The sequence below is a fragment of the Pleurodeles waltl genome, chromosome 3_1 (genome assembly GCF_031143425.1).
Source record: "Pleurodeles waltl isolate 20211129_DDA chromosome 3_1, aPleWal1.hap1.20221129, whole genome shotgun sequence".
In the NCBI taxonomy this organism is placed as follows: domain Eukaryota; kingdom Metazoa; phylum Chordata; class Amphibia; order Caudata; family Salamandridae; genus Pleurodeles; species Pleurodeles waltl.
Window position 1 is genome coordinate 966,903,092 of NC_090440.1, and position 18,418 is coordinate 966,921,509.

General features: G+C 43.0%; 1 protein-coding gene across 1 annotated transcript in view; it reads left to right on the forward strand.

Annotated features, from left to right (window-relative positions):
• LOC138284830 (uromodulin-like) overlaps positions 1-18,026 on the forward strand; it is a 28,203-nt gene extending 10,177 nt beyond the window's left edge. Inside the window, exons 5-10 of the mRNA XM_069224017.1 lie at positions 339-502; positions 1,055-1,303; positions 2,932-3,085; positions 14,249-14,327; positions 15,561-15,590; positions 17,676-18,026. Coding sequence (XP_069080118.1) covers positions 339-502; positions 1,055-1,303; positions 2,932-3,085; positions 14,249-14,327; positions 15,561-15,590; positions 17,676-17,743 — 744 coding nt within the window. The 3' untranslated portion in view covers positions 17,744-18,026. The remainder of the gene's footprint in view (positions 1-338; positions 503-1,054; positions 1,304-2,931; positions 3,086-14,248; positions 14,328-15,560; positions 15,591-17,675) is intronic.
• Positions 18,027-18,418: the final 392 nt, after the last annotated feature.

Below are 18,418 nucleotides of genomic sequence, written 5' to 3' on the forward strand. Positions count from 1 at the left end.
GTTCAGCGGTTCACGAATGAGCCTGAGCGCCCTCTAATTCCAGCCCCTAATGGTTCTTACTCCGGACCGTCCCGAACCCATCAGGCTCGAGATATTCTGCATCACCTGACCAGAACGTGTCTAGCCCCTCCACACTTCAGGATTAGTGCTGCGCAAAGGGGCCAGGGCATGTCCTCCAACCAGCCTACACTCCTCTTCCCTTTTCTTTCTCCCTGCCTCCCGCACGTGCACTCTAATCTCCTCCTGACAGGTCCAGAAAGAATGCAAAGTCAGTCAAATTGCGCACAACCTGTCGGAGAATTCCTGCTTATTGTTATTGCTTATTTTCCCCTTTGCAGGCAGACAGCTCCAGTGTGATTTACTCCAATAATCTGACCATCCCCGGAAAGGTGTCTCCGGCTGGAATTCTTTCAAGACAGAGCTACGTTTATAACTTTTCCTGCTCATATCCTCTCAAGAATATACCAGTCTCCCTGGCAACGGCCATTAAACCTATATTGGGGTGAGTGTTTTTTTTACACAGTCAGGGAGGCAGAGTGATAAGATGTGTGCTCTTGCTAAGTGCTGGAACATACACCAGTCCCAGTCTTTGCCTCTGGCTTGGCTAGTGCTAGGCACGAGCTCTGAAAGTCTTGGTTCCAGTGATTTCCTTGTCCTGTTGCTCTCAGTGGTCGTTGTTGTCCTCAGAAAAGCCCCTTGTGTCAGTGATTTCTGACACTTACTGTGTGCTTACTGAACTCATCTCTTTGACAACCTGTGACCTCAGGGTACATACGATGATAATGTGTTCAGTGAGTACCTTGCCTTCAGTCGTAGTTGTGACACCAGTAAAGGCCCTGGTCTTAGTGCTCGTTTTGGCCTATGATTTAGCCCTAATCAGTGACTCCTCTTGCTCTATCACTGTTGACCTCAGTGACATTGTTAGTCTCAATGGCAGCCGGGGTCTGAGTGACAGCCGTCAGTAATAGCAGTTGTTCTCAGTGATAAACATGGTTTCAGTGATATCTGGTAATTTCAATGATAGTAACAGGACTTCTTTCCTTTTCGTTTTCAGCATCGTTGGAGTCGCCATGCCCGACGGGACCGGCAGTATTCCTGTTCTCATGTCCGCGTATGTAGACGCCAGCTTCTCCATCCCTTACACCGAGTCTACAACGCCGCTGCAAGTCCAGGACCCCATCTACCTCCTCGTGACCGCCCTCGATCTTAATGGGGATGCATTCTCTGTGCGGGTGAATCGCTTGTTCGCCTCTCAGTACGACAGTGCCGCTAGTATTCCGCAATACGACCTTATCACTGACGGGTGAGTACCACGCAGGCCCCAGAAGCCTGTGAAACGCAGGCCTCCCAAGGGTGAGACCTTCACGTATGTAGGGGGAGTCCCAGAATACAGCGACTCATCCCAGTACACACACGCCCACTTCAGGCAATGAGGGCTACTGCAGCCATTCAAATATTGTAGCCGAAACCACAGACACTTTGAGGCACATTGTGCGTAATTGTGACAGTGAAGGGTGACATTTATAGACAAGATGGGAGGCTCCTTGAAGGTAGACTTGAGATTGCTGAAGAGTTGTCCAAGGAATCCGTTTCAAACAATGCAACACTATTTTATTCTGTTTGTTATTTAAAAACAAATAAATATTAACAATTATAAGGATAACAATACCAATAATAACAATAGTTAACCTGCACAAGAGAATCCGACCCTCCAACCTAAAATGACGCCTGCTGCTGCATTGTTTTCGACTAAGGAAGCACAATGCACTGGGATCGGGCCCTGGACGACGTTATTGTGTTCCTGAGTTCTAAGCGCTCCTGTTTAAGAGTATTAGCCTTGGGGCCCTGATTTGGCTCCTGATTTAGAACGAGGTTGTCACAGTATTTTACAAGTTGAAATCCTTGCGGTTGGTAAAAGTTCAGAACCTTGGATCACAGTTCTGAATCCCGGTGCCACTCGAGGCAGCTGCCTCCCCTCACGCAGCATGAGTCTGCAGTGTTTCTTGCTGGGCAGTCCTTAAGGTGGGCTCTGGGTATCTGGCATCAGGGCACCAGAGCCAGTGCGATGCCCTGGGGCTGGCTGCTACCGGATATCTGGAGGGAGGACACCAAGGACACTGCAGTGCTTGGTGGTGGCACTGAGGGTCAGAAGGCTGGACATTGGGGCAGTGCTCTGACACTGTAAGTCTGAAGTTGGGACACCACAGGCAGTGCCTTAGAAAGGATACTGAAATGGTAGGTGCTAGAAAAAGTGCAGTGCCCGGAGGCAGATACTTGTATGCAGTTTAACCCAGTGGTTCCCATCCGTGGTCCGGGGGCCCCTTGGGGTCCACAAAGCCTCCTAAGAGGTGTCTGTGACTGCTTGGAAAATTAACTAATATTAGCAAATTAATACAATGTATACACATAAAGTGGCTAAATATACAATTTAAATTTTTGAAACGTACAGTAAATGTCAACAAATTTGAAATTGGAGGTTAAAAATTAAATTAGTATCCTTAGATTGATTCATGGGAGCAGTGCAGGTGCATCATACTTAATATAGTATGGACGATATGTGGCTTCAATTAAATTTGGAAAAGCTCCACCCTTCCTATTAAATGTATTTTATTTTTATTTTATTTGTTTACAAATTGAATAAAATGTGTTATCATTTGTGAATGTGTTTGATGAATGCTTGTTTCTGTATTTTTTTGTGTATTGTTTTATAGTTCTAATCATCGACCATGTCTAGGCCTGGGTCCCCGGCTTCCAGTAACGACTCACTTCGGGGTCCCCTGATTCCAGTAATGATAAAGTGGAGGGGGGGGTCACAGAAGTCTAAAGATTGGGAACCACTGGTTTAGACAACAAAAATGAATGCACTGCCTAGGAGAGGGTTGTGGGTGCCAGAATGAAACCTAACATTGTCTTTTCCACCTACTGATGCAGGTGCCGTGATTCACAAAATGGTGACTTAGTGACCATTGACAAGAATGGTGAAACCAATGAGGCTCGATTTACGGTTTCTGCCTTCCTGATCACGGGCTCAGACTCTCTCTTCTTCCATGCTAATGTGGAGATCTGCAAAGAAACATGCATACTGGTAAGTAGCCTGCCTCTATTGCTAAGCCGGCTCGCAGGGACTGGCTTAGTGAAAGTTCTAATACCTGTAGAATAGCATGATGGAAACCATGATGAAGGTGGTTTGTCTGAGCTCTGAGGATGTCTTACTGTTGTCATATCAGTACATAAGTCAAGTATGGCTACAGGTGTGCCACCAGAGGTCAGATAGCAGGTCATCAGGAGAGAGCTGCACTGTCACTGCCTCAATACTGGTATAGAAGGACATGGTACTGGTCAGGCTAGAGTTGCACTGTCAGGATGACTCCGTACATGTACAGAAGGACATGGTACGAGGCAAAAGAGAGGTGCCCCATCAGAGCTGTCAGGATGTCTCAAGTTATGGTAGAGAAGGACATGTTGCTGGACAGTATAGTGATGCGCCATCAGAGCTGTCAGGTCGTCTTCCGTGAGAGGAGCACATGGTGCAGGTTTGGGTAAACCTGCCCTGTCAGAGCTTTCACAATGTCAGTACTGGGATATCGCTTTGTTACGCAGGCGATGGACATGCATCATTAGAGATCTGCAGGGTCCTCCTCGTTGAAGCAGGATTTCCTTGACGTGGGTCAGTAAATATCTGAGATCCGCTGGTGCCTCCTCACTGAAGCAGGATCTCCGTGACACGGGTCAGAATAGGCGTAAAATACCTGTGCTTTCAGACTATTTGCCAGGAGCTGACAGAGCGTGTCCAGGTTGAAGGCCCCAGCCAGATCTCTCAGAATGATTGAGTGCGCTGTGCAGCCCCGAACTGAAGGGAAAGGACAGCGAGGGAGCTTTAAAAGCAGAACGGTGAAGGTAATGGTGTTTTCTGTGAATGACCTTGAGTGGATTCGCTGATCATATGTCCACAGACACAGCTTGAATGGCCCATCTATATGACAGGAGGTCGAGGGCGCTGCAACATTGCATTGAGGTAGTGTTGCAGGTCACCCTGCCTCCTTTTTTTGCGCTGCCATAACATGTTAGCGCAGTGGCTCAGCAGGGCTGCCAGGGCTCCCAGTGCATGCAAGGGCTAGGAACCTCTGCCAGCTTGTTAAGTGTGCAAATACAGAAATAAGGAAAGATTAGGCGCCCTACACCCATCTGGGCTCCGGTGTCACTGCACCTGCTGCACAATTGACAGCTACAACCCCATGCAAGGGTGCAGTGCAAAGAGGTATATTTTTAAATCAGCCACCACTTCAAAGGCTGCATTTGCACTTTCCAAATGTTCTTTGTGGATGAGTAAAGAGGCCAATGTGCTGTCTACGAGGTTAACCTCACTACACCGGAGGTGTTATATCGCATTACAGTAATATCGCATCCACTACATCGGCCCAGCAGGTACTTCGAATGCTAAGTATAGGTAACAGATGTGGAGCGATAATGATAATGTAGTGTCAAGAGATGTAGAGGACACGGTATTATCGGAGCATCTCCTTGTTAGCCTGAATATACTCCTAAAGAACCACACGTATGTTAACGTGTTTTTAAGCAATAACTAGGTTAATTAGCATTTCATCCCTCACTGTGTCATTCCAAAGCGTTGTAACAATCCTATTACTGTAGCCAAATGTAATGCCACTAAATGTAACTACCTTTAGAGGATCGCCTTTCTGGGATTGGAGCTTGTAGGGCGGTGGATCACAGATATCAGGCAGCTGCAGATGGCCACTTTGCCTGGGTCTTGGACCCTGACAAGAAATGCCCACCGTTATTCCTCTCTCCTGGAGAGTTTCAGCGCTGCCTGCGGCCTGAATCACTAACCACAACCCTCCACTCCGTTCACTGATGGCAGGCGGCATTTGCATCCGCAGATGGGTATGTCAATGAATGCCCAGCACTTGCAGCGCTGAGAATTCTGGGACTGGAATGCCAGGCCACTGACCGGATTCCTGGGAAAATAAATATTTCAAATTCGTTTGGCATGTGCGCCTGACCCCCATATGCAGGTGGACTCAATCAATGAATGCCATTCCTGCGAGAACCGAGACATCAGCAAGAACATCAATTCACCAACATGCCAAGGGTAGCGGAAGTGACATCACACGTCATTTAACCCTTAGTTTCACTCACATGTGCATGCTTACACATACACAGGCATTCACAAATATAGACAATTTCACATAAACACATTCTCGCCCTCAAGCACGCACACAACATGCATTTAAAATAATGTTTTACTTACCTCAGCTGCCAGGAAGGTCACATTCCAGCTAGTTGTAATCCATTCTTTATCACACTAATAGTAAATAATAAAATATTATTCAATATTAGTGTGATAAAAATTGATGGAAAATAAGAAAAATGATACCCCAACCAACATCCATAAGGACGATCTACCATTGGTGAGTCTGCTACCTCTGGCGACCCCTAAATGACATCCATGGACATCAGCAAAGCAAAATAAACACGGGTACCCGTGAAGTATTATTGGTGAAATATAAATTTATTATGAAGGCTTTCCCAGGGCTCTGAGGGGCGAGGGTGAGAAACCCCCTGATCTTTTTCATTAGGAGGGGTAGAATTCCCCAGCCGTCCCCATAGCCGACTGCCTTGTTAGTGCTAATAACTGCTTTAAGAGTGTTAGTACACCCATGCTGCCAGTTTCTAAAAGGAGGCCATCCTAAAATTAGTAGAAACCTATTTATACATTTCAGTTTGTGGGAGCGACAAGGATATTAGATTGATTTTGGGTTAGTGTTTGATTAGACAAATAACGCACAATATTGATTCCCTGATGCTTTCCTCAGTTCTTTGGGATAGTGGCTTCATTCCTTTTCATGTTCCTCCTTCTTCTCTGGCTTCTGCTCTTTGTTCCTTATTTGTTCATCAATTATTAACTAGTTCTGTTGCCAGTTAAGAGTATGAACTGTTTTTCTGCAAGCCTCCCTGTTCTATTTCCCGTTAGAAAGTCATTCTTTGGTGAAATCCACCTTTTGACCTAAATTACCATAAAAAGATAGCATATATACTTTTCAGAAATGTTGATTGACATTGATAAATGAAAACTTAAATGGTCCAAGGTAAATATAAACTTTAGACAAAAACACTATATTACCAGCAGTAGATAATGAAAGAGGAGGGATACTTTTAGAATGTAAAGATCATAAGCTTTGAAACCTCTAAATTATATTAGAACATTGGAATGTTGGGAAAACAATGGGGTGCTCCGGGCTTCTAATTGGCAGTAGAAGCCCAGAGCTCCAACATTCCAACGTTGGTCACCACTATTGCTGTGAACAAAGGCCTCGCGGAGCCCAAGGGGATCGGTCTTCATGAGGTCTTTGTTTCATTTATTAGAACATCCTACCATCTAGTGCCAGAATTTTCTAAGAGCCTTATAGCCCTCTGTAGCTGGGTTACACCTACATTAAAGTCCTGCTCCCTTGTTAAAGGCCCTCGCCTTCAGCTCAGGGCTTTAATGCTGGAGAGGCCTATATTGGCCAGTATATCACGCTAGGGGGAACTAGGTTGTATTATAGCTCCATTGAAGACAGTGTAGTGCTCCGGGCTTCTAATGGGTGATAAAAGCCTGGAGCTTCAATATTCCAATGTTTTTCACACAGCAACAGCTGTGAACAAAGGCTTCAGGGAGTCCAAGGGGATTTCAGTCCCCACAGGCTCCATGAGGCCTTTGTCTTTTTATTAGAATGTTCTGCCCTGTAGTGGCACAATGTTCTAATAGACTTGTAGCTGGGATATACCACCCATTAAAGTCCCACTACATTGTTAAAAGCCTTCGCCTTCCGCTCGGGCCTTTAACTCTGGAACTGGCCTGTAATTGCTAATGTAGCCCACTACAGCAGGCTTTGAGGCTGTATTATAACACTGAAATGTCGATCACTCCATTAAAGACAATAGAGTAGCTCCGCCAGCGGCGGCTCCTCCGCTATGGCGGATGAGCATTGCCCCCCCACCAGCAGAAGAAGCTGCAAAGCTTTAAAAATAAAACAATGATAAGCATTTATTATAATTTAATTTTTAAAGGGGCGTAACCATGGGGGGCGATGACAGTCATGGAGGGGAGTGGTGTGCACCCCTCTCAGTGCACATGTGTGTTGGCCCGCCGTCTCAGGCCGGCCAAACACACATGCGCACGGTGCTCTTTCCAACCCGACACTGAGTTGGAGAGAGCAGACGCATGTTCCCAGTTTGCCTGGGAGCGCCAAGCCAGGGCGCTCAAGCCAATTCTAATGCTGCTTTCATGCATGGCCTGCAGTGATCGAGGAAAGAGGAGTGGCGCAGCGGTGAGGCAAGTACGTTTACATTTTTTTTTAAATGCTTGTTTATTTTGTCCTCCCCGCTGAGCGCTATCCCACCCCTTTGCTGCGCATCAGGCCATGACTGAGCTCCGGGCTTCTAATAGCTGGTAAAAACCTGCAGCTTCAACATTCTAATGTTTGTCTTTCACAGCAACAGCTGTGAACAAAGCCCTCATGGAGCCCAAGGGGATTTCATACCCCTCGGGCTCCATGAGGCCTGTGTTTTACTAATTAGAACATTCTAACCTGATGGGTCAGAATGTTCTAATAGCCTTATAGCATCCGTGGCTGGGCTAAACCGCCCATTATAGGCCTGCTTCAATGTTAAAGGCCCTTGTCTTCGGCTCGCGCTTTTAATTCTGGAGCGGTGTTTAATGGCCGGTATAGCCCGCTAGGGTGGCTGTAAGGCTATAAACATTGTTTTGTCAGAACCACTTTAGAAGATTTAAAGCTTTTTCACAAAAAACTATATTGGATGATAAAAAGTAACAGATCTGGGAATCATTGGTGAACGTGAATGCTGTTATCTGAAAATCTTTCTCCATGAGAACCAGTGATTTATTTTTTTGTTCCAAAAAATCACAAAGCAATTAAAATCCCACCAGCAGACCGATTATTTCCAGGGTAGGATCTTTGATTGGATGAGTTTCTGAATTTGTAGAGTTCTTTACTGCCCCACCTGTAAAGTCACTAATGTTTGACTTTACACAAGCCAGCTACCAACAGTGCTACTAACAACAGACATCAGATCACTATAAAGTTGTGTCATGCAACATAATGGTCTCTTTGCAATGAGAAAGTACTTGGAATCAAGGCCAACCAATTGCTTGTACACACTTCATGATTATTGAGCTACCTGATATGTTAATTGAATGCTTTACCAGGGGAGTACTGATGCATTCTTGGTTCTCTCCCTCTTTTGCCTCCTTTTTTATAATACTTATTAAAGTAATGGTCCTTGATGAAAGATGTTCAACAATTTGAGAACAATGCGTTTTTGTGACTGTGTTTTAGTGATGATATTTGACTTGCTTTGACTTTAGAGAACCGCACTACTGTTGCTGGCTTTCGAGTTCATGCTATTTTCTCATCTTAATATAAAATACAGAGACGACTGTAAAGAGGAATGACAACAGTGACTAGTATATTATATGCAACATCTGCTCATGTATAACATAACTAATATCCTTTGTGGAGAATTTGTGAGGACAAACTACATTGTAGCTGAAATTGTGACAATGGAAAGAAAGATGCAACCATTTGTCAAATAATTATTCAAAGGAGGTATCATAATGATATGGCAGCATCAGAAGCATACTCCATTTAACAAAAGCAGTTTGCATATTATACTAGACAGATGGGTAAAATGAGGTCTTTGATTACAATAAAATCAAATTTAAAACTAAACATAACAGCAAAAGTGCACAAATGTGTAGCTTATTGTACAAGGATCCTCATTTACTGATGTTAGGTAAAAATATCAGTCAATGCATTTCAGTTAACCTGGAAGAGACTTTTAAAGAGGGTACTGCATTAAAGGTGATTTGTCTGAGAAATATCTTCAGATACACAAATGAAATTGCAAGACAAGCAAAACTAACTAAATTGTAACTTCAGATTTTAAAATATTAAATGAATCAATGAATTGTAACACTTTTTGTGTTTTCTTTAAAATAATATTTGCATGTTCCAAAGTATATGTTGGTTCAATGACCTGACCAGTAAAGAACTAATGGAAATAACATTTGTCGGACTTTAGGAACAATGCTCCAAAATACCACATATCTGAACATTTATGTAAAACAAACTGCAAGCAAAAACTTAGAAAAATGAAATTAACTAGCATTTTCAAAAAACAGATTGATTGGAGAGGAGAAGCTGGAAAACAAAAGTTACAGGCAAGAAGTAGTTCCTTGATTTACAAGCTAGAAATACCCCAACTTGTTTCTAATAAAAATGAAGAAATGCATGTCTTGGTAAAACACAACTAGTACCATAAATATGATGCTGAATGAATCTCTTGTTATATTGATTGAATATTATAATGCATTCTAACGGTAATATAGATCTGCATTGAATTTTAGGAGATGACAGAGGGTATCTAAACTGGCCATTTTGTGCACACAACTAGATACTCTTATATCATGCAGTTTGTTCAGGGTTACAATGTCCACAAACCCATTTAGGATAAACAGAAAAACAATTTGTTGTGAATAAAATTAACATTCAGTTGCACATATTCACATTTAAACTGCAAGCCACTTTATCACTGACATGTTTTTCATTTTCCAGAATGTAGGTGTAGACAAATTAAAAGATTTTTCCCATATTCTAACCTTAAATTGTGACCTAGTTTGAAACCACCAAACAAAATAAAGGAGATATACTTCATTTGTTATTCAGTACAGGGAATAGAGAAATCAATATAAATATACTACATTTAACTTATCTTATGAATTATGTATCAAAATAAACACAATGAGTATGTGATTATTATGTGAACACCTTCGAAAAAACCTGTTTTAGAATAATTCTGTCAAGTTTCATCTCTTTTGGAAGCTACAGGTATGTCTTATAAAATATAAGTTACTAAATACATTCAGCTACCTTTGAACAACAAAAAACAGAACCTGAGACCTTATTAGCTGGGACTGTTGAGTTTCAACATATGTAGCAATTGTTTAATTTAGATATATAGGTTGCAGTATATATTTTCAAAGAAAAACTTAACGTATAAGAATGATCTAATTTAATATGGGACTTAAAACATCTGTCTTATAATGGATGTCACGACCTGTGAAGGAATTTGAGCGCTGAAGTAAATCTATCAATTTCTACCATAAGCGGGCTACAGGCTGAGAGATGAATTAACCTAGACCACGAGAGGTGAAACAGAGTTTGGGAGGAGGAATAGGAAGCACACTGTAGATGCTAGTTTTGTGTCTGGGATGTGTCTGCCTCATGTTCGTCTCAAGAAAGAGGTAGGAGCTGGGGTAATACTCATGCAGTACAGTGGAGATGTCTAGGCAAGCAAGCAAACACAAAGTGAAGATACATAGAGATGCTCCTTGATTGTAGTTCCAATACAGGTCCATTATCCCCTGCAGCTCACCTGATGCTCCAATTGGTAATGATATTAAAGAAGCAGTAAGTATCCAGTTACCTTGTTTCAGCTCAGAAACAATCAGGCCCAATGGTAGTAGAGAGAGAGAGAGAGTAGCTTTGGCAGGAATGATGTTGTTTTTAACCTAACACTGCCACAGAACCACCATTAAGGTAAGCACTGATAAGGGGAAGAAGATCCAAGAGAGAAAGAAATGACAAACAAAGGTGCAGTGTTAGACCTAACACCCTTAGGGGGGTCTTACACCAGACTTTTTGCCTTTTGCCTCCTTTTTTTGCTGCATCTTTTTGTTGGCCTTAGGACTCTCAGCACTTTAGCACTACTGACAAGTGCTAAAGAGCGTATGCTTCTCCCCTGAACATGGTAACATTGCTGGATATACAACTGTCATATTTAATTTACTTGTAAGTCCCTTGTAAAGTGGTATACCATATACCCAGGGCCTCTAAATTAAATGCTGCTAGTGGGCCTGCAGCATGATTGTGCCCCCATTTCAGTAGCCCTTAAATATGTCTCAGGCCTGCCATTGCAGGCCTGTGCGTGCAGTTTCGCTGACACTTCGACTTGGCATTTAAAACCTCTTGCCAAGCGTAAACTCCTTTTTTATCACATATAAGTCACCCCTAAGGTAGTCCCTATGTAAGCCTAAGGGCAGGGTGCTAATTAAGTAAAAGGCAGGACATGTACCTTTATGTTTTATATGTCCTGATAGTGACAAACAGCCTATTCTGTTTTCATTACTTTGAGACCTGATCCTCTCGTAGACTAGCATTGGGAATTCCTTACTATCCTCTTAAACTGTAATTCCTGATAAAAAATGAGTAGACATATCATGTTTCATATCCTTGGAATGGTAAAGATAAATCCTCTTTGCTGGTAAAGTCACATTTAACATGACTATTTAAGAAATGCCATGTTTAGAGAGTGGGCATTTCTCTGCTCTAACTACTTTATGTGCCTGACAGCCTGTCTCCAATACACGTCAGGACTGGGCTGGGTGACAGTTACATTTGTGCATTCCCTCCAGACAGCCAAAACACAGGACACTCAACTGCATCTGCATTCATCCACATACTGATTGGTCTTCCTGAGTAGGTAGGATGGGAGGGGCCCACACTTACACTTCAAAGTGTATGGCCCTGATCCCAATCAAAGGACTGATTACCCCCCACATTTAGCCTGGCAGATAGGGTCAGGTTGAAAGGGATCTTTGTGCACTTCAGAGAGTTCCTTTGAAGTTATCACACACATCAAAGCCATTTTAGGATATAATTACTGGGTCCCAGACCTCCTCGAATAAGATCTCTACTAGACTTGGGAAGAACTCTGCTTGAGTAAAGACTGCTGTGCTGCAAGGATTGCCACTCTGCCTAGACTGACTGTTTAAAAGAACTGCTTCTCTGCTTTGCTGAGCTGCCCTGCTGATTGCTCATCTCTACCCTGCTCAGGACTGTACCCATCCCACTTGAACCCAGAATGACTCCAAGGGCTTGCTGGCTTGTCCATTGTTCTTCTGCAGCATCAGGGACATCAAAGCCTACCTGCAACTGTCCTGGACTCTGCCTTCTGTGAATCCTACCCTTGCCGGGATTGCTCCCTCCACTCCTGGGCCTCAGAAGTGGGTATTCTGCAGCTTTATTCCATCCTGACGATTCGCCTCCCGATGCAGAAACAGCAGCTACTCGATGATATCACCTCATCGAGTTGTGCAGCTTGATATCGATGGACAGCGCAGCTCAACATTGATGCAGTGCCTGCCTCACCAAGAGGTTCAACACCGAAGCTCCCTTGACAGCTTGGATCAGCACCGATACTCTCCTCCATCCTCAGTTAGATGACAATGCAGCACCACCCCGACGCCACACCTCAAGTCTTTGACCCCGACGAGTTGCTCTATTCCTGGTACTTTGTTAGCAAGACTTGTCTGAGTCCTGTAGCCAGCCTGCCCTCCATCAAAGTCAGCCTGAACGTTTTATTTACCTCAGTTCCTCATGACTTTGAATGCATCTTTTAGTGCTATTGACTTCTAAGCACTGTTTTCCAATGTAATCTTTAAAAATTAATATCTCAACTGCTACTGTATATTAAAGAGTAATGGCACACATAAAGTATTTAAATTTAATATACCAATAACATAAGTCTTTATAAGTCAATGCCTACCTAACATCATAGTTATCTAATGTAACGAACAGTCTCTTTATATGTATTGTCCAAATTAATTGTTCATATTCACAATCACATAGTAAATCCAATTAATCCATCCTTATAACCATCAATTCCACCTAGTTTGTCCGTTGTCTAAATAAATTGTCCAAATTAATTATTCATATTCATAATCACAAAGTTAGTCCAATTAGTCCATTCTTATAACCCTCACTTCCACCTTGTTTGTCCGTTGTCCCAAATTAATTATTCATATTCATAATCACAAAGTTAATCCAATTAATCCATTCTTATAACCCTCAATTCCACCTTGTTTGTCCATTGTCAACACGTGTTTCATCCGGGGGAGTACCCCTAGGATTTCCTCAGGACTTTCTTGTCAATAAAGTTTCAGCAGCATGAGAAAACTGCAGGCACCAAATACACCCAATCAGGAAAGAAACACAAAGGGCAAAGGTGAAGAAGAGCAACAGTGTTCTGAGGTCAAGGGGCATGAGTACACTGGTGGATTGCCTTGGGCTAAGGAGTATTTGACAAGCTTCCTGTACCCTTGATGTCTGATGGGCAGGCCAGTGCATTATATATTGATGACTGCTTGATCATCGTGTACCTCCACTGATGACTGATTGACGAACATGTGCCCCATCAATGGATTATATAGATCTGCCGTTCCTCTGTTGATTACTTAAAGAAAGCCTTGCTTCCCTCCACTTATTTGCTGTGTGATAAATGAGCAGTGATTCGTCCGTGACAGACGTTTTTTCGTTTTATTGTTGATTGATAATTGTGCTATCCTTAAATACCTGCTGACTTTTGAATAATTCTATGTTATCTTGATTATTGACAAGCACACCATCCACCCACCATTGACTATTAATAGCACTCTGTTGGTTGCTGAGTTATATGTGTTTTCCTCCACTGATTGTTTGTTGAGATATGCTTTCTGCTACTAGTTTTTAATTGAGAGCTATAATGTCCTTTATTGATTCCTCATTGAAAGATCGGCTGGCTGTAATTAATTGGCTCTTGATAGATGTACTGTGAGCTATTGATTGCTGGTTGATCGATGTTCCATCCTCTACTCATATTTAATTGACACTCTTATCCATTCATGTGCTGCCCCTTGTTGATTTTTGATGGATAGAAGTGTGCTTTCAATTTATTTATAACTATTTGGTAGACATTTGGTGTCTCATACTGAGTGCTAATTAATAGAAGGCCAGTTCTCTGTTAATTTCCGAATGATATATGTGCTTTCTCTTGCTTAGTTCACCTACCAATTCACGTCTCTCTCTTTACACTGCCCCTTAAGCACCTCTTGTGCGCCTTGAATGTCTCGATCTCATAATAAGGTTTTTGTGACTACTACACCAATGTGTAAAACGTTTTTCCATTCCTACTTCAGTCAAATTTAGAATATGCGTAACAGGGAATAGATTACTCGACCCCCAACTTTCTGTGGATGCTTGCCTAATTTTGTGTTGGCTATTAGGCCCCCTCCTATAGTTTACTAGAAGCACGGGTGGAGCTGTCTTTTGCTGATGTTCAGTTAATAAATGTTGGCTCTCCTTCGGTGCAGACATTGCCACCTTTTAATCTCCCCTTTGTTTTCTAGGCCTGCACTGGTACCGGCGCCAGAAGCGGAGCTATCGCTGCAGACAGTCCCACAGTGACAATGGGACCCATCTATGCAGGTGCGTCATCATGTTTCTGCTTTTCCTTGTGGCACAGATTGAATGGAAGCTCTTAAAAGGAAAATAATCCCAGAAAACTATCCAACCACGTAAACACACCCTCAGAACGTGTCTCCGCAGTATCACCCATAAACTAACTAACTGTGCAATCCTAGTGCAGCCTACAGTGTAGCAAGAGTGCAGCCCGAACCGTCACTGAGGCAGAAGCCTCGGTACAACAAGCCATGTTTGTAAAGAAACATCACTGCAACCTTACTCCAAGGATTGTACCACCTTTCAAGAGGAGCGCTCGGCTACACTAACACTCCTGATGTCGCAGAGTAGCCGTGGTGGAGGAGTTCCGCCATCCCTGGAAAGGAGTCTCAGCATGTACTGTTTCCTGATAGGACGGTGATGGCACAGCACTTCGCTCTGGCAGCTCCAACTTGATAAAGGAGTCCACGTCTGCCATGTTATCCCTGATGCTACATTCCATCTCACTGGCAGTGCCATTCTTGGTACAGGAGTCTACCTCCGCCCTGTGATCCCTGATGCTACAGTAGTTATTCTCACTGGCAGTGCCATCTTGGTACGGGAGTCCACGCCCGTCCTGTGATCTCTAGTGCTACAGCACAGTACATCTCACTAGCACTGGCATCTTGGTGTACATGCCAAGAGGCCGGATTCAGACAGGAAGCTCCCACGTTTTGAAGCCAGAAATTGCTTATTTTGGCTGTCTCCCACCTGAAATTGCTTCTCCTTCAATATAAGTCAATGTGAGAAATACATTCTCTCGGTTTCTTTTTTAATATCGCCCAATTACCTCTTCTGAAGTGTTGGCACGTATGCTTGAAATATGGGGGCAGGGTTATGAAAAGTGGCTCTGCACATAGCACAGCACCACTTTTCTTGTCCCCCCCCTAACACCACCATGTGTGAGCCGCATTTAAAATATTTGTGAATATGGCACAGCATTTTTGGCCACATAATGCCACATTAGCGTATTAAAAATGACTCTATTGTGCCTTTAGGTTGGCGATAGGCACGCTTAAATCTGGGCCATGGTGTCTCCCTGTCTATGAAGTAAAGCAACCATGCTGTAATAATAGCAAGATGGGTCAGCAAGCGAAGCAGTCACTGGAAGGGAGAAAAGACTTGCAGATAAAACATTCTCATGTGCCTTTTTGTATGAAAACGATTACACATGTAAACACATGAAATGTCAGTAATGAGAACGTGTTTTTTCTTTTCTAGAAACGCCTATCTCCGCTGGGTCTTGCGAACGTAAGTATGATTTTATATCTCATACTTTTCACATTCTGTTAACCACTAACTTGTATTTCATACCCACCAATGAAACTCCACAGGAGTCTGAACACAAGAAACACAGCTGGGAGCACACCTGTAGTCCCACCGACTGTCACCATACAAAGATGGCTTTCACATTTCGACTGTCGTTCAGGTGCCATGAGAGCTACAGCCTATTTTTGGGGTTCTCTGTGTTTTATTAGGCAGCAACCGGCTATTCATTTGGCAGTCAGTGAAATATCACAACCACCCCCCCTGCACCACATTGGATTCCCATTGAGGTTATGAGACCACCACTCATAATCCTCTGGGTAAGCAATCATTATGTATATAGTAAGTATTCAGTACTTATACAGCACAAGCGTAGCTAGGAAGCATCAAAGCAATGTACATTACATGGAGGGTTTGGGAATTGATCTACAAGATGGTCTACATGAAGTGGGAATTACACAAATACATTTTACAATCTTACATTTCAGACTTTTAGGCAGATGTTGATAAGTGATTTGCCCTAAATCCCACAATGTTGAGCCAAACACCGAGCCTGGGATTTGAACCTGTGCCTCTAGGCTCCTGTGTTGGTAGTTCTAGCTATTCCTGTTTCCCATTGACCTTCATTGGTAAAACAGTAAGGTGTCATTGTTCACACTGCCAGCATTGAAGCTGTGGATACAGTTTTATGCCCGCCAATGATCAAAAATGGTGTTGTCAGTGAAAAGTCATATTCTTAGAGAGGTGTCAGTGCCTACAACCGTCATCCATTGTTGATCATTGTAGTGACCTTGCCACCGTTATTAGAACTGTCAGTAAAGTAGCAAAGCCACAAGCTGCAACCAGTTAACTGCCAACAATTATTCATTTGTGTTACCAGTGACACGTCCTGACATCAAGTTGCTGATTACAAGTTGTATGGTGCAGGGGTGCCGAACTTGCAGAATGAAAAATCACAGATTCCAGAGGGCTATTGCAGCCCTGCAATTATGAGATTGTATCTCCAGAATGAGGAATAACATGCAGACCCAGCAATAGCAGGTCCTCTTTTACATGCAGATTCTCCATTCCCGGGCCAATTACACTCCCATTTACCAACTGCTAGGAGGAGGTGGTAGGTGGGTACAGGAGGACTATGCACGGTGGGAGGTCTGGGTGGTAGGAGGCTTCAGGGGGCACAGCAGTCTATTGACTGGCAGTGGAAGCCTTCTCTGTTCCCCACATGTCTTAGGAGGAGATGGGCTGGGCAGGTGCCCATCATTCCTACTTAATCTGCATTTGATTTTACTGGACAGATTTTTCCACCCATAACATTGGGCCAGTGTTCTCCTTCTCAGGGAATTTGGGTGCAGCAATGTTTAATTTGAGCAAGTGGTTGCCGGTGGGGACCACCAGCACTAATTTGTGGGGACTATCAATTATTTTTTGCATCAGACATTTAGCCAGAGAACGACAGGTAATTCAAGCAGTGGAAGAAAGAGGAAGAGAAAGACAAAAAACCTTCACAAAGGGAGAAAGCAGGAGCATGCAAGAGTGAGATTAAGGGGCAGAGAGAATCTGGTAGTGGATTAAAGAGGAAGACTACCCAGCCTTCGCATTCAGCATGCCAACATTTAATTTCACCTGTGTGGAAGGAAGAATCAACAGTGCAAAAGAAGGGGTTGATTCTAGATGTGCACCGTTTGACTGTTAGCCAATAAGCCTGGGGCGTACCAAATTGCAGAATTTTACTTCCACAAGTTCATGAAGATTTTCAAAATGTATCAAATATGTGAGAGTTAAGTAGATAAGATGTTATAGTCATATAGTCTGAGAATTTTCTCGTGAAAAAAGCTTTTGCAGAACAAAAACTGTTTTAGCAAGCAGTCATATTTTTGTAAAGATTTTAAAATTTGTAGCCTCAGCAAAATCTTGCTTACAAAATGTTTGTTGTCAACCAGCGCTGTGCTAAATATTGCGTAAGTGAGAAGGCTAACTGTTGTCCTAGGTGCTGTTCTAAGAGAGATGGTGAGTGGCATACAGATGGAAGAAACTGATTAATCAATTAATCAATTGATGTTTGGATTTCAGGCAATTCATGGATCTGGATGGTGATCTTCCTGATGCTCTCACTGCTGGTACAGAGACTCCATAAGTGACCGCGATTCACAGTGCAGGCAAGACCACCGGATCAGTCTCTGGAAACTTGTAGCTGACTAAGGACAACCTTAGCTATTGGATGGAGGGAGCCATTTCACTAACCTCTCTCCGGAACCTGCAATCAACCTTTGACCTTTTGCATGGACTAAGCTCTAATCCTCTTTTCAAACTTGTTTAAAAATCATCTGTCACTAGCCATTCACTTTTCTCCCACTGGCTAGACTCTAGAACCTTCACCAAGCCCTTTGGGGAATAAAAATTCATTAAAGGATCTGCGCTTAATCTGGGAATCACATGATCATTTCTCCTTTTATGACATTAAGTAAGAGAGAGATGGAGATAGGGAGAGAGAGAGAGAGAGAGAGAGAGAGAGAGAGAGAGAGATTGTGTGTGTGTGTGTGTGTGCGTGTGCATGTGTGTGTATGTGTGTGTGTGTGTGTGTATGTGATATATCACCCTTCAGGCTGTATACAGAGGAGCACTTCAATACCTCCTTGGCATAACTTTAAACTATATTATTTTACTTTTATTTGATCTGCACAGGATATGTACACTGTTGCTCTATTAATTTTCTCTTGCTTGCTTCACTAAATAAATCTTAGAGTAATGGCAGATGTATCCAGCTTCAATTTTCCAATGTACTCGTTGGAAATTTATGTGATGTCATACTTAGC